The following is a 16,179-nucleotide window of genomic DNA, read 5'->3' as shown; positions in this document are numbered from 1 at the left end:
GGAGGCTGGACCCCGCGCGCCCCGAGCGACGCACCCCCGCAACTTGCTTCTGTTTGGAGTTAAGTTTCCCGAGGACTGGGAAGGTGAAGCCGGAGGCGCCCACGGAGCAAAGATGCTCTCCCCTAGGAGGGGGGCGGGCCTGCAGAGAAGACCCGGGGCCAGCAGGAAGGCTCTCATTGGCCGGAGGGCGGGTGACGAGCGCGGGGCGGAGTTTCCCGGGGGGAGTAAAAGAGAGGGGGGTGTGCGCTGCCCGTGTCAGTTTCGGAGTCCCGGCGGCTCACCTTCGCGCCAAGGATCCCGAGCCCAGTTTCCCGCTGAAGCCTTTTCCCTCCTCGGCGGGCCGACAGCCTCTGCGAACCGGGCGCCCCCACCCTGTTCTGCAGCGCCCTGCATCTCCCCCAACCCGGGGCCCCTTCCTGCATTTCCTCTGTGGTGTGCTGATCCGCGGGACTTTCTGTTTTCTCCTTTTCCCTCTTTGTTGCTCTAAAACCATTCAAGCCCAAACCCCCGACTCCGGACAGAGTTCGACTTCTCCAGAAAGGCGGCTGCCGCGGACGACACCGGCACCTCCTGCGGACCCGAAAGCCGGTGCGCCCACCCCGCCTGCCCTACCCGCCGCCTGCCTTCGTTCGCCGGAGGAAGCCAGCCGAGAGTTCATTGATGCACCCATTCCAGTGGTGTAACGGTGAGTCCGCGGGCCGGGAGGGCGAGCGGACGCTGGGCTGGCTGCAGACGAGGTGGGGCGCAAGGCTTGAGATCAGACAGGGAGCTCGCGCTCTTCCTCCTGAGCTAAGTTTCTCATGAAATGGGACGGGCGCGAAAGCGTCCTGGCGCCCAACTCGGCTCTGCACAGCGCGGAATTTGGAAAAAAAAAAAAAAAAAAATCAGGTTTAACTCAAGGCCCGGGACCGTCTCTGAACGTGCGGCGAGCGGGGGGCGTGGGAGCCGAGGGGTTCGCGGCCTTTGTGTGGCGGCTTCGCTCTTCTACCCCCTTCCCTTGCCTTTGTGCGCTCAAACTCTGGTCTTTGTTGTGGTTGTCGGAGGAGAATTAAATCCGCGCTCGGGCTGGGATCTCCTAGAGGGAGCTCAAGTTCCCGGCCTGGAACTTTGCAGGCTATTTTAAATATGTATACAATGCAGCGTGCGGGACGGGGCGCGGGGGCGGCTTCCTCTGTGTCTTTGTTGGCTTCTCACTGGCTGCTATGGGCTTTGTGCTTGTGGACGACGACGGGTTCAAGAGCATATCTTTATTGCGTTGATAAAGCCTTGCAGATGTCTCGGCGTCCTGGTACCTTTGGGTGCAGGGCCAGGCCGGCGGGAGCCGTGCTCTCTTGGCCCAAAGGCCGGGCTGCGGTACCGGCTCTCGAGCCTGGGGTGGTGGCCGCACTTGCTTATCCAGTCATTCCTCCCTCCCAGGCCTGGAGGGATGCTAAATCCACCTCACCTGAGGCTTTTTGGCTCTTCAGGTAATACAGATTGGGCTTGGGGCTGACTCCACCCATGCTACCTTAAAGGAGGGCCTTTCCGCGCAGGTCAGTTAAAAGGTATTGGTATTGGATACTAACACCTTCCAATGGCTTTGGTGTTTTGACCGCGTTGTTCCAAGCTTGGAGTTTCTGGAGAAGTGGGTTGGGGGTGCGGGGGCCTGCAGCTGGCCTTATCTGAGCATGGTAGGCTGGCTAGTTAGAAAAGAAAAAAAGAAAGAAAAAAAAAAACACCCTTGAGAGCAGACCCCTGCCAGATCTTGGATGAATTCTTTCAAACGGCTTTTGTTTTAAGGCCGGGTTTGGACAGCATGTGTATGAGCGGCCCCCATCCCCCTCTTCCTCTTGCTGGTAGGATCTAATTTCCTGAAAATGAACCAAGCTGTGTGTGATAGGCGGGCATTGAGGGACAGGGGGCGGAGGATGGGGGTGAGGCCGGCCGGTGCATCCCAGCATCTGGGAAAGATTCCCGTTGGCTGGGAAGGGGAAGCATTTCCCAGACCCACTGGTCTTTCTTGGCCAGCCCTTTTGACGTCATTCCAGCTCCCAGCCTGCGCACCACCGAGATGAGACCTTCTGATGTCACAGCTTTCATAGGTAGGCTGAGACAATGGAACAGAGACTTAAGAACCAAGGTGGCTGGCACTTTATTCTGGCACTCCTATCTCATGTGGGGTTTTTAGACCAGCAGAGGGCTTGCTGCTTTTTCTTGTCACTTAAAGTGACTGACAGATCCTGTTCTTTGACTCCAAGGAGGAAGCAGTCCCTTCCCCCATCCCTTTGTTGGGGAGGTGGGGGCAGTATTTGGAGTCTCTGTTTCCTGGGGTTGGTATTCTGCCCTTACAAGTTGGAGGAAAAATGACTCCTGCTACACCTTTTGGCCAGTATGTGTCTTTACCATTTATTTTTAATTATAAGGAAACATACCATTTATCTTTAAATATAACTAAATGTACCATCTCCTTGGCTATGAAGTTCTTCTCACCTATATCTTTTTATCACATAAAGTCACAGGCTCACTGACTCATTCCTGGAAGCCCAGGGAAAGCCTCTGTCAGAAGCCTTCTTCTGACAAGAAGAGCTAAGATGGTCAAGATAAACTGATCAGAGGCCCACAGGATAGGAAACCAATGAGGTTCTTTGGGACCCTGAAGATAACCAGGATCCAACTCATAAAACGTGCATGGAGAGCCAGGATGGATTGGGATTGGGGTTAGACCCTGTTAGGACATCAGATGTTGCTGAAGTAGGGAGCCTAGAAGCCAGGGCTTCCTGTTCAACATAGCAAGGTTAAGAGCTAATTAATCTTTTCAACAAAGTCTTTCAGGACAAGAACTACTTCTTCTGTTTTTTGTTTTCCCACAATGTCCAGGTCAGTGCATAAATCAGGCCCTCAATAATACTTGTTGGCTGACCGGTCGTTCATTAGCTGAGGGCAGTTTCTGGGCAATTTTCCCAAGTATCACTCTCCTTGCTTTGAAATGGGAGCCTTTCCCAAGGGTACCAGGTTGTCTTGAAAATCAGGAGTTATTTATCTGTCAACTAGTTAATTGAAAACATGCCAAACGCTAGGCGAGGCACTGGAGAGTACACACGAGTCCAAGTCTGCCGTCCTCAGACTTCACGCAGACTTAGGAGCGCTCAGGCTGGTTAGAACTATTTCCCTTCTGATTTCAGGACTGTAGTCCCACCTCTACTGCTGTGCCTTCCTTGGTACAGTGAAAACCTTTGGGCTGTCTTCGTCCCTACACAGTAAAATCATCCAGTCGTTCTTTGCTTTTTCATCTCAATGTCTGGCATGGTATTTGTCCTGTAGTCCATATTTGAGTTCCGTTAACTTGATGCTTGGAACAGCATCGGAGTATGCGAGAGCCAGAACGCGTGGTGCAGGCTGTGAGCCCTGTAGAATTCAGAGGAAGAGAAAGCTCCCTGGGATGTCATGAGGACTAGGCCTGGTGGACTTCCAGAAGGGAGATGGAGTTTCGGGCAGAGAAAAAGTTGCATGAGCAAAGGTCTGGAGGCAGATTAAGGACAGGTTGAACAAGAATTGGTGAGATGGAGGGGACTGAGCCTAGGGCTCAGTCGTTAAGCGTCTGTCTTCTGCTCAGGTCATGATCTCAGGATCCTGGGATCCATCCCTGCATCCGGCTCCCTGCTCACCAGGGAGTCTGCCTCTCTCTCTCTCCTCCCTGCTCCTGCTCTCTCTCACTATCTGTATCTCTCACAAATAAATAAATAAAATCTTAAAAAAAAAAAAAAAAAGGAGGTCCATGGTGGATGATTCCTTAAGGTAGTGAGCCAGGAAAGTTGAAGAGACGCAGGGTGTGTGGGTTTAGGAAGCCCGGAAGCCAGTCATGAGCTTGGGAAATAATGTGATGGGCTAAATTAGAGGAGGGACCAGACATCAGTGAGGTGTCTGGGACAGAGACTTGGAATGCAATTGGGCCCATCTGAAAGAGCTTTGAAGGGAGGCTCATGAGAGGGTCACCAGATTGATAAAGTAGGGGATGACAAGACACGAGATGTAGGATGTCAGAATTGACTTTCAGTCCTTTAAACCAGTCTTCTGAGTTGTGGCAGCCCTGGAAATTATAATCTAGAATTCCGAAGTATATTTATGGGTTCTGGCTCCCAACCAAGATGTCAGGCCAGTGCTTAAAACCCATGTTGAAGACTTTGAGTTCTGAGGACTTTGGATACAAGCCTTCTTAGCTGCTTGAAGTTAAGAGAGCTTATTTAATAATGATTCTTTTTTCCTTGCTGAGAGGGAAAGTAAGTTTCACAGTGGCATTACAAAGATTAGATTGGTAGCCTGAGAATTTGCTTGGGATGTAGCAGGTTTATGGCAGACAACCAGTTTTCTTGTCTCCACACTTGCTGAAATCCAAGAGTTATAATGTGCTTGCCTTTTGGATCACTATATTTTGTCCTGGTCACAGGACAGAACATTCTACCCAGCTTATTGTTTATATCCTGTATGTATTTTTTTCTTATCGTTAAACATTACAGGAAATTTACTAATTCTCAAAACGAGTACTCCCCAAATAGAGAGTGGCTTCAGGATTGGCTCACCCAGCAGTAACTGCCATACTCTTGTCTCCTCTTCCCCTGTCCCGTCTGTCACCCTCCGCCCTTGGCTTTATATTGAAAAGCCTTCTTGTCCAGCCGTAACTCGTAACTCAGCTGTCACCATTCCAGTTGTCTCAGGAAGATGGGACTCTTTCCTTGTCCGGCAGAACTTCACTCTGTTTGTGGCCAGAACTCTGTCAACATACCTACCTCCACACCAAACCCTGGCAAGGGGAAGGTGACTACAACGATTAGTAGGCCAGTCGGGGTTTACCCTAGTCATGGGAGAAGGGGAAGCATCTAGTGACAGGTCAGTGTTTCCCACAGGGCAGGTGTAGGAGTCTCCCAAGGGCCTAGTTAAAATGTGGATTCTGATTCATTTTGTTCAGGGTGAGCCTGAGATTTTGCATTTCTTACAAGATTTTGCATTGGATGCCAGTGTCACTATGGAAACCACGCATCAAAGCTTTGAGTAGAAAAGGGGAAAGTGGCCAGTCAAAGGAAGCGGCATCCCCCACCACTTTCTGGAACCCTGGGCCCACCCTTGGGATGAACAGTTTCTATTCTGGTCCTGGTGCAGCTTGTCCGCTGAAGCAGGTGGCTTCCTAATGACAAATGACCTCTGCAGCCGCACCTTGCAATTTACTAAGGGTAGTTTTTACCCGCCCACTTTGGTCCTCTCTGTTTTTACTTGTTTTTAAATGACAAAGGGAAGCGTAGATAGGTAAGGTCTTAAAGGTCACCTCTCTAGGGAGAGGCAGGGTTGCCACCCAAAGACCCATTTTGTCACCCCGGGCTCTGCATTTTTCTGTGGACTCTGCATTTTTCTGTGGTGTTCTAGGAGCTTCTTGCTGATGGGATCAAGTCTTCCATTGACTCTGAATCCTTGATCCCTTGGGTGGAGATGAAGTTTGAAGCACTAGGTGTGCTCTCCCATTTCACAGATGACTTACTTACCCAAGATCACACGGCTGCTCCTGCTCCGTGTTAGAGCTGGGATGTGTAGAGTTCGGCCTCTGCGTCAGAGATGTTGAGGAGTCCAGAGCCCCGAGCCTGCCATCCCGGCTGACGGAGCACCATCAGCCCCGCTGGGCCATTTCCAGCGATAACCTTTTCCCTCCCGCTTCCTTTGCAGGGTGTTTCTGTGGCCTGGGACTGGTTAGTACCAACAAGTCCTGCTCCATGCCGCCCATCAGTTTCCAGGACCTGCCTCTCAACATCTACATGGTCATCTTCGGCACGGGCATCTTTGTCTTCATGCTCAGCCTCATCTTCTGCTGCTATTTTATCAGGTGGGTGGCACCCTCGGTGGCCTCTGGGGCCGGCCGGCAGGGAGAAGGCGGCCCGGGGTTGGGGTGAGCCAAGTGAGGCTCCCTCAGCAGAGTCCCTGGCTTCCCACTGGGGCCCCTCCTCTGAAGACACAGGGCCTAGCCTGCCCTTCCCCGGGTCCCTGAGGCCTGCTATTTCTATTTTCATCGGCCTGTCAAGTTGTCCCAGTGCACATAAGGTCACCATGGGTTGGGCTGCAGTGTACCTTTTGGCCTCTTACCCTAGGGTGGCCTAGGATGACTGTCTGACCAAGTAGTATAGTGAGTTGGTCCCTTCGCTGTGTGTCCACTCCCTGCTCACAACTCTGGGTAGCCAGGGCTAGGTGGCCCTCGGTCACACCGCTGGCATGTTCCTCTGCCCTCCTGGGAAATCCTGTTGTCAGCCCTCCAGATGCTAATATTAGCAAGCTCATGTCTGGGGAGCTGGTTGTTTATTCTTTCTGGTAAGCTGTTATTTTTGATAGTAGTGGGGGAGAAAAACCCAAATCCCCCCCCAAAAAAACCCTGAAAACGTACCTCGTTCTTAACTACATAGAGAGGGAAGGACTTGAGCATGGCAGGAGCTCCTGAGACTTCCCAAACTCCAGGAACTGTTTCTTCACCTCCTGTTGAGAGACATGGGAACTGGTGGCTGGTTTTCTACCAAAAATTTGGGGCATGACTGGTATTTAGAGTGGAAATTAAAGTAGTGTTTCTGACAAGGGCAGGCTCTTGGTATTAACAGTCCCCTCATTGTATGGGACTGTCTTGCCTACTGGGGAGTGTGGAGCATCCCTGAGCACCCTCGTGGGCCTTGGGGCCATTGTGATAACCACTCCCTCCCCCAACAGCGTGCATGGGCACACGCTCACACTTGACCAAAGGCCTGAGTAACTGTCAGCTGGAGTCTTACCAAATTATTTAATTATTTACTTATTAAAGATTGTATTTATTTATTTGATAGAGAGCGAGATCACAAGTAGGCAGAGAGGCAGGCAGAGAGAGACGAGGAAGCAGGCTCCCTGATGAGCAGAGAGCCGGATGGAGGACTCGATCCCAGGACCCTGAGATCATGACCTGAGCCAAAGGCAGAGGCTTTAACCTACTGAGCCACCCAGGCACCCCTTACCAAATCATTTAAATTAAGTTGAAGGAAAGAAGGAGCTCAAGCTCCCTACTGAGATGTCTTGGAGGGTCTGAGTGCTTCACCTGGAGGGACGCCACGGGGAAGGCAGACACTCCTCCATATTCCTGAGGCAAGAAGAGCTTCCTCTATAAAAGGGGAAGTGCCCTGAGTGCCCCCAGTCAGCCACTTCAGGCCTCTTCTTTCTCAGAACTTCATAAAGTTCCTGGGACTGGACTTTTCTACTTACAAGTGTACGCAGAGAAGATAGTGGTTTATTTTCTCTCTCGTACAGTTGAGTCTACAATTTGCACAAGTGGGAATGAGGGCAGCTTTTCTAGTAAGCTCTCCATCCCGCATTTCCCTTCCCCAAAGCATGTATTTTCTTCCTCAAACTTTCTGGCTTCCTGACCACCAGCCACCCCCATCTCCCCACACCAAGCAATTCATGCAATTCCCCAGAGGCTGAAGACAGAGACCTACCAAATACCAAAGGTTTATGTATCCTGCTGGGGGAGGAGTCTGCAAAAACAGCTCTATCTGGTACACACCCATGCTGCAGAGGGGGTCAGCTGAAGGAAAATCTAGAAAATCACCCAGGGCCAGGAAGTGGGTGAGCAGGGTTCATTATTTTCTAATTCTGCCACTAATAGAATAGGTGTGACCTTGGGTTTTAACTACTGTTTTAACACTTGGTAGTGCCTTCTCTGTGCTGCATAGTGGCTGGTTTTTTTGTGCCCCGCCCCCCCCTGCTCAGGCAGCGAAGGGTTTGCCCAAGGTCCTATGTCTGGGAAGATCCAGACGTGGGCTAGCCTGGTGGCCGTTGGCTAGAGTCTTTCAGATTCCAGACATTCGCCTTCTCTGAGTGCTAACGCCTTGAATGGGAAGTGGAGGAGCAGCCGTGGCATCCCCCAGCACCCCCTTTCCCGCTAGAGATCGGGGTCCCCCAGAAGGACAGGCCGGGGAGCTGGGTCTCGCTGACTTATTTTTGGCCGGCTGGAGGCAAAACCAAGCAATAACCACATGATACCAAAAGCCTTCTTGACTGCGGGCCGCTTGGCACCACCTGTCCCTTCTGTCACCCCACCTTCTGTTCTGCAGCCTGCCCGAAGCCAGCTGACCCCGGAGTCTCATGGCTCCAGAGGCTTGCTGCTGTGTGGCAGCCTGTGGGTGTCTATATATAGAAAGACACACAAGCACAGAACCACTTCCTCTCGCTGCTTCTCCGTTTCCTCCACAGCCAAAATAGGCCCGTGACCCCTGCTCTCCACCTGGTGAGCTCATTGGCCAACACCAGTCTCCACTCCCCGGCTCCCCCTCGCTTCTTCTCCCCCGGTCCCCAAGAACTGACCTCTGCCCTGCGCAGGATGGAGGGGCCAGTGAAGTACAAATAGGCAGGAAAGGGACAATTATTTTCAGGACCTGGTTGCATTGTTTGTTCCAAAAGGGAAAAGAAGCCAGGGAGAGCCCCCTGGCCCTGGCTAGAAACGGTCTCATTGAAATCGAGTATTTTTAGTAGCTTTGCTCACCCGACAGCTGAGAAGGCCACCTGTCCAAAGTTGCTGGCACTACGTCCTCTGCTGGGATGGCCCGGGTTGGCGGGGGAGGGGTTGCCTTTTGTTTTGTTTCCCTTGCAACCTTTTTTCCACCCCCCTCTCCTCACAATGTATACCTTCCGGTTCCAGAAATCTCCACTCAGGGTAAAGGCCTTCCCTGTTCTGGTGGTGCTGCACTCGGGGGGTGGGGTGGGGTGGGCCCTGCCTGCTCCCGGAGGGTCCTTGACGGTGACCATTAAGTGGAGCCAGGCAGACAGAAGGGTTGGGGGGGTGGCACCCCGCACATCCCATGAAACAAGCAGAAAGGAGGCACGGGGCAGGTAAGACAGTGGGACACATGAGATGTGAGCCATCCCCTCATTCTCCGAGTTACAAGGCAGGCTTCTCACCACTTCCTTATTTACTCTGCTGCATAGCTGGTCAGCACTGTCTTCCCTCAGAAGGCGGCGGCAAGCACTTTGGTAATGGGAACTCTTCTTCCTTCCCCAGCTTCCATCCCTAGCAGCCAGCTAACAGTTGTTCCTTTAGGCTTTGGAGGCGTCCGTGCCTGCCCCCCTTGTTTGGAGGTGGGATTGAGAGCCTTGCATATGCAAGACTTTCCTGGACTGAGGAGTTCCCTGCAAAGTTAAGGCTGGGACACTGGGAGTCCTGGTTAAGCCTTTGGTTCAAACCTCCCATGACCAGAAACTCTCCAGGAGATGTGCTGCCCTGGGCCACCTTAGCCCCGCGGTGTGGGACCCCACCTGGACTGGAGTTCCTTTTTTTTTTTTTTTTTTTTTTTTTTCAGATTTTATTTATTTATTTGACAGAGACACAGTGAGAGAGGGAACAGAAGCACGGGGGAGTGGGAGAAGCAGGCTTCCCACCACGCAGGGAGCCTGATGCAAGGCTCAATCCCAATCAGGACCTGAGCCGAAGGAGACCCTTAATGACTGAGCCACTCAGGCGCCCCTAGATTTTACTTTTAAGTAATCTCCACACCTGACTTGGAGCTCAAACTCAGAACCCTGAGATCAGAGTCACATTTTCCACTGAAGGAGCAAGGCACCCGTGGACTGGAGTTGTTTTTTTGTTTTAAGATTTTATTTATTTATTTTTTTAAAGATTATTTGACAGAGCACACAAGTAGGGGGAGAAGCAGGCTCCCCACTGAGCAGGGAGCCCGATGCGGGGCTCAATCCCAGGACCCTGAGATCATGACCTGAGCCCAAGGCAGCTGCTTAACCGACTGGGCCACCCAGGTGCCCAAGATTTTATTTATTTTTAGAGGGAGAGAGAGGAGGGGGCAGGGCAGAGAGGGAAGAGGGAAGGAATCCCAAACAGACTCCGTGGTGAGTAGGGAGGCCACACAGGGCTCAGTCTCACCAGCCGGAGATCATGACCTGAGCCGAAACCCAGGAGTCGGGTGCTCAACTGACTAGGCCCCCCTAGACTGGAGATCTTAAGAGGTTCCAGGTCCAGAGCCTCTCCGGGGCCCCTGACTTCTGTTAGGAACAGTGGAGGAGCTGGCAGCCCGACTGGATCTGACCATTGGGCACGGCTCTGCTATGCCCCGAGTTCTGCACCTTCCCCTGCTCTGGCTGCAATTCAGCTTCTCCACACTGTCCGCGGAAAGAGCATCCTCTCTCAAGCCTTTTGGTTGTGGCTCACGATTTGAAATTCTCTTGCTCTAACTTAGATCAGTACTCTTATTCTGCAAAAGGACGAATTATCTGGGGCTTTGGAAGTCATCCAATCTCTCTCAATAACCCCACTCTCCTGGGCAAAAGCAGCCATAGACAATAGGGAAATTATGAGCATAGCTGTGCTCAAATAAAATTTTATGGACATGGAAATTTGAGTTTCATATATTTTTCACATGACGTGAAATATTCTTTTGATTTCTACTTTCCACCACTGAAGAATAAAAACCAGTCTTCACCCCCAGGCCCTATAAAACAACTAGTCAGCTGGCTTTGGCCCTTAGGCCAGAATCTGCAACACCTATTATAACTGGATGAGCTTCTCATATTTCCTTCCAGTAACCCAGATCTGGGGTAGAAGCGATCAGTGGGGAGAGCAAGCCCCACCTAGCTCCCACGTATAGAAAGACCAAGCGCTACCCGCTAAATTTGGAAAGTTTCTTTCACTGCAAATAAGACAGCGTAATAATAATAATAATAATGCATAATCATGGTCCCAGCCATTAGTTGTGGCCTTGGGGACAAACAAGTGCTTCCCAAGTGATCTGGTATCCTTGGTATCCTTCTCAGGACAATGACGTGTCCTATGTAGTAGGGGAAACCTGCCACGGTATGTGTCTGAGAGCTCAGGCTCTGTCGTCTGGTAGACTTTGTTTCAAACCCACCCGTGCTGCCATCTAGCTGTGGGGCTTGGGCAAGTTATTTAACTTTTTGGGGCTTCTGTTTTCCTCCTCCGTAGAAAGGAAACTTTCTCAATGTACATGTGTATTGTAATAAGGGTGGACACAGAGCAAGTCGTCTGTAACTACTGTGGGCTTGACGCTGGGGACAGTGTGCTGTGTTTTGGCTGTGTTAGGTTGGTTTTTTGTTTTTGTTTTTGGTTTTTTTTTTTTTTGGTTGCTAGTTTTTTTTATATTTGTTTTTTTTTAATTTTTAATTTTTTTAATAAACATATAATGTATTACTAGCCCCAGGGGTACAGGTGTGTGAATCGCCAGGTTTACACACTTCTTGGCTGTGTTAGGTTTTATGTAGGCCACCGGTTCAAAAAATTCCCCAGGGTCAACAGACATATTTATCCTGCTGCCCTGGCTTAATGGCGGTACCCCTTTTAAGACCATCCAACTCCTTCTGTGTACTCAGTAAGCTGCTTGATGATCTGTAGACTTGGGGATCCTGAAGAAACCAACGTACTGGGAAACAGCAGGGAGTAGGAATGAATAAATCTGCCAGACTGTGCTCTGCCAGGATTCTCCCATCTGTGGGACCTGCCAGTAAGTGTTTAGGCTGTTGGGCCAGAGAAAGATCCTGGGTCTTTAATCCCCTCTGGGTGACCTGCATGGGTCCAGACCACACTCCGTGGCATCTCTTGCGATGAGACAGCCCTGTGACGAGCAGCCTCCCAGCGCCAGAGGAACGGCCCACGCAGCGTGCCTGCCTCTCCTACTCTGAATGGCTCTCTTTGTTGCAAGGCAAAGCAATAACCTCTTCTCTCCCCTTTCTCTTTCTCCCCCAGCAAACTCCGGAACCAGGCCCAGAGTGAGCGATACGGCTATAAGGAGGTAAAGTGCAGCCTCATTCCCTGAGACTTCCTGTCTGCTCCCGTGGAGGCTGAGGCTTTATACGGTCCTCACGTCTGGCTTGTCCCAGGCTGTGCCTGAGGCCCTCGCCCTCCGCCAGAGGGAGAGGAAGGCCCTCCTTTGCACGGGGAGTGGGGGGGCGGGATGGGACACAGGACCACTGACTCCCTTCTTTGGTTGAGAGCACCTGACCCCTGTGGTTGGCTCTTCTGACCCCATGCCTTCGCTCTGTCTTCCCAGGTGGTGCTTAAAGGAGATGCAAAGAAGTTGCAGTTATATGGGGTAAGCGCGCTAAGACAGCAAGCGGGAAGGGCGCAGCTGGCAAGGCTGACGGCACCTTCTCCATCCAGCTCTCAGTCTGAGCCTTCAGGAACCTGATTATTATTGCTATTATCGTCGTCATTATCTTGGTGGTCAGTAAAGCAAGGTTGATTGAGTGATAGCAACATGATAATACAAAGCTCCCAAGGAGGGAGGGGACCCGAAGGGGTTGCCCTTTCAGGAACTTTCAACTCTGTCATCATCTCTCCTTGGACTCGTCCCAGTAAGTAATCTGTATATGGAATTTATGAGGTCTGGAACTGGCGCAGGCAGACAACCTGAAGGGGTCACAGAAGGGTTTGAGTGTCGGGAATGTGTGGCCCCGGGAAGGCTGCTCTGCGTGACGCCGAAGGGGAGGGTGGGCACAGCACTCCATGCCGCCGAGAGTCCAGCCGCCCTTCCTTTTACCCCATACGTGCACTCTGTCGGCCAGCGCTGGAGCGGACACGTGTATCCGTCCCCACAGTCCTTCCCGTTTCCCCCCAGTCCTCCGCCGCCAGCCCGTAGAGCAGGTCCTTGGGTGTCTTCACACGGACTCTCCAGGAGGCCGTTTCCTCTTCCTGTCCTACTTGCTCCCATGAGATCACGTAACTTCTCTCTCGAGGCTTCCGTCCGTAACCACAGACACTTGTGCACAGGGTGTGTCTGGTTGTCTGGGACCCAGAAGGATCCACAGGTATTGCTGACGCAAGACAGCCTAGGAATGCCTCATTTTATCCCTCTTTTTTTTTTTTTTTCTTACAAGGGGATGGGGAGGGGGGCAAGCAGACTCCTTGCTGAGCCGGGAGCCCAACACGGGGCTCGATCCCAGGACCCTGAGATCATGACCTGAGCTGAAGGCAGACACTTAACCAGCTGAGCTACCCAGCCGCCCCTCATCCCCCTTTTTGATGCCTGCTGTTACATCTCAGCAAATTGGGGTATTCCCTGAGCACCCCCTTGAGAGGAAGAGTTCAGCTCTGAGGTGTTGATATATAATGACAAGAAGCTGGATTCAAAGAATATTTATTTTATTTATTTATTTATTTTTTTTGTCTTACTCATTTTTAAAAATTTTTTAAATTAACATATAATGCATTATTAGCCCCAGGGATACAGGTCTGTGAATCATCAGGCTTACACACTTCATAGCACTCACCATAGCACCTATCCTCCCCAATGTCCATAACCCAACCACCCTCTCTGGATTCAAAGAGTATTAACTGAACACCACGTCCCCATCCTTACCTCTAATTAATGATACATGCCCCCTTGCCAAATGTACTAGGTGAGAAAGGATTAAAAAATACTCTTCTAGAACAGTACTGGTCAATGGAAATTTCTGTGAGGATAGAAATGTCTGGCGTCTGCACAGCCCAGTGTGTCAGCTGCTCTAGTCACATTGCAGCTGCTTAACCCTTGAAATGGAGCCAGTGCAACTGAGGAACTAAACTTTTTTTTTTTTTTTAAGATTTTATTTATTTGACAGAGAGATCACAAGCAGGCAGAGAGGTAGGCAGAGAAAGAGGGGGAAGCAGGCAGCAGGCTCCCCACTGAGCAGAGAGCCCGACTTGGGACTTGATCCCAGGACCCTGAGACCGTGACCCAAGCCGAAGACAGAGGCTTTAACCCACTGAGCCACCCAGGCGCTCTAAACTTTTAACTTCACCTGCATTTGGTCCAGGAAACATCATGTGTGGTTCACGGCTACCCTCTGACTCAAGTTTCAGTGGCTGATGAGGAAACTGGGCCACAGCTTAGTTTTCCCGTGTGGGGATGAGCTGATGGGTGAGTGTGGTTCTTCTCCAGTCTCCTCTCAACACCACCCCCTTCTCCCCACAGCAGACCTGTGCAGTCTGTCTGGAAGACTTCAAGGGCAAGGACGAGCTCGGTGTGCTCCCGTGCCAACATGCCTTTCACCGGAAGTAAGTGTCCGCTGTGGGGCATGTGTTATCCAGGGATGCCCTACATCCTGTCAGGACACCAGGCAAGCCGGAGGGGTTGGGCGGGGGCAAGGACAGAGATGTTCTGAGAAGCCGCTGGGCTCTGTGAGACAGACGGAACCGGCTAGCGTCTTCTCCTGCCCACAGGTGTCTGGTGAAGTGGCTGGAAGTGCGCTGTGTCTGCCCTATGTGTAACAAGCCCATCGCCGGGCCGTCCGAGGCCACTCAGAGCATCGGGATCCTGTTGGATGAGCTGGTGTGAGTGTTGGCCTCTGCACCAAGACCTGGAGAAGACCCATCGCCTCCCAGGTGCCTGGTCCCTCTGCACAGCTGCCGTGAACAAGACTGCTGGGTGGGGACTGACCTGCTTCTCCGAAGGGGCGGTAATGCAGGGCTGGTCCCCCACCATCAGGGTGAGACCAGAGTTGCCCCACCTTTCTGCCTCCTGAAGCCGCCTTCCCTGCTGCTCGGAACTAATGGCGTCACCCATAAAGAACACTGTATCCTGGTACTGGATTGTCTACCTGCCTGTCCCTGCTGGGGAAAAAGCCATCCATCCTTACCTGGCTCAGCACTTGGCATTCACCCCCTGGGGCTTCCCCTTAGGAGGACAGGCTGCCCTGACCTCCGAGAAGGGATAAGATGGGCCGTGCCCCACCTGTAACCTCCCTCCCCTCTTCACCCTTTGCCTAGGAAAGTGAGAAGGGGAGGAAGGAATGATCAAGGATCCAAGTGCCTCAAGCGGGGAAGGGAGGGAGGCTCTGTAGAAGTCAGGAAGAGCAGGGACATAGAAAAAGGAAAGTCAATGTTTACATGGGGCCTATGGAGATCAAGGCTGGCCAGCAGGCCTGCTGACTGCAGGGTAACGGAGGGCAGATGCCTTCCCCTGCTAGGATCTGTGGTGCTATCCGTTCACTCTCTTCCTCGGTTAATCTCAGAGCTTCCGATTCCGTGTTGGGGTTTGAGTGCCCCTCGAGAGGAAGGGCTTGTTCTACACTCAGATGAATTTGCAGGGGCTTTTTCTAAAGGAGCAAAAGGGGCCTGGGGCTGGGGGTGTCCGAAGGTTAATTAAAGTAGCGGCAGATACCTTCTTCCCCTTTGTAAATAGGATTTTTATACTTCCTCCTCACCATCTCAGGCTTTATACATGGACCCCCTGAATGGAGGGGGTGGGGTTTTCTCTCCCCCACCCGGAGTAGGTGAGGGTGGGACAAAGGTGTGTATTTAAAGAAAATTAAATTTAATAACAAGTTCTCTAACTTTCTGCCTGTGGTTGCGGCCTGTGTCTCTTGGCCCTTTTCTGCCAGCAAAGGAAACAAAGTTCTCTTACTGCTGCTTCTCACTTCCCCATACTCAGAACTCATGCCCAGAGGTTCCTAAATCTTAAAAAAATTGAAATCGGGTTATTACCTGTATGCCATAGGACTAATATCCGTGTATTTTAAGACCTGATTAAAAATATTCTAGAAATCAGCGGAATGAGCCTGGCTTCAAGAAAGGTGTGATGTATGCCACCGTGACGTGTGTTCGAATGCCAAGATTAGTAAGACTTGAAATTAATAAAATCCGACACGAAATTCACACAATTGTGCTCTTGCCACCACTCATGGCCCAGGTTGCTACACAGAAGCTTGATCTTTCCCGTATTAAACTTTTTTCTCACCTCCTTGCTGACCATCACGGACACATGCTACCCTCCTGCACCAACATCTCAAAAGAGTTGCATCACCAAATTTATGTGCTCAGATCTTGTAACCCACGTGCTCCAGTGTCACTCTCGAATGTCTCAAGGGAGTGTGGAATCAAGAATGGATACGCAAAATGCACCGGGAGGGCCGGGAACGATTTTCTTGGCCATCGTGAGTATGGAGCAGGTGGGCCGTGGTTGCCCAGGGCAGTGGCCAATGGTCATCCCATGAAGCAAGCCCGGGGTACTGGGCACAGTAGGAATATTGAGCAAAGTCGAGTGTAGTGGGGCATCACAGATGGGCGAGAGCTGCCCATGCACCCAAAGGAGCCAGGTCTGAAGGGTAGGTGTGATAGGCTCTCACCCCTGTGATGGTGCCATGGAGGCTGTTGGCACAGCTCGTGCTCGTGTCCAACAGACCGATGAGGCTGGAGCACCTGCCTGTCCT

The 16,179-nt window shown here is 51.6% G+C and overlaps 1 protein-coding gene across 1 annotated transcript; it reads left to right on the top strand.

Annotated features, from left to right (window-relative positions):
* Positions 1-254: 254 nt before the first annotated feature.
* On the top strand, positions 255-15,624 carry RNF122 (ring finger protein 122). The gene is made up of 6 exons (XM_080797673.1): positions 255-685; positions 5,689-5,845; positions 11,738-11,783; positions 12,042-12,083; positions 13,944-14,026; positions 14,192-15,624. The coding sequence occupies exons 1-6, from the start codon at positions 661-663 to the stop codon at positions 14,304-14,306; spliced, it is 468 nt and encodes a 155-aa protein (XP_080653799.1). The 5' UTR covers positions 255-660; the 3' UTR covers positions 14,307-15,624.
* Positions 15,625-16,179: the final 555 nt, after the last annotated feature.

The sequence above is a fragment of the Martes martes genome (assembly GCF_963455335.1).
Source record: "Martes martes genome assembly, chromosome: 2".
In the NCBI taxonomy this organism is placed as follows: Eukaryota; Metazoa; Chordata; class Mammalia; order Carnivora; family Mustelidae; genus Martes; species Martes martes.
The sequence above is the reverse complement of the archived record's forward strand: the minus strand, read 5'-3'. Positions and strand labels throughout refer to the sequence as shown.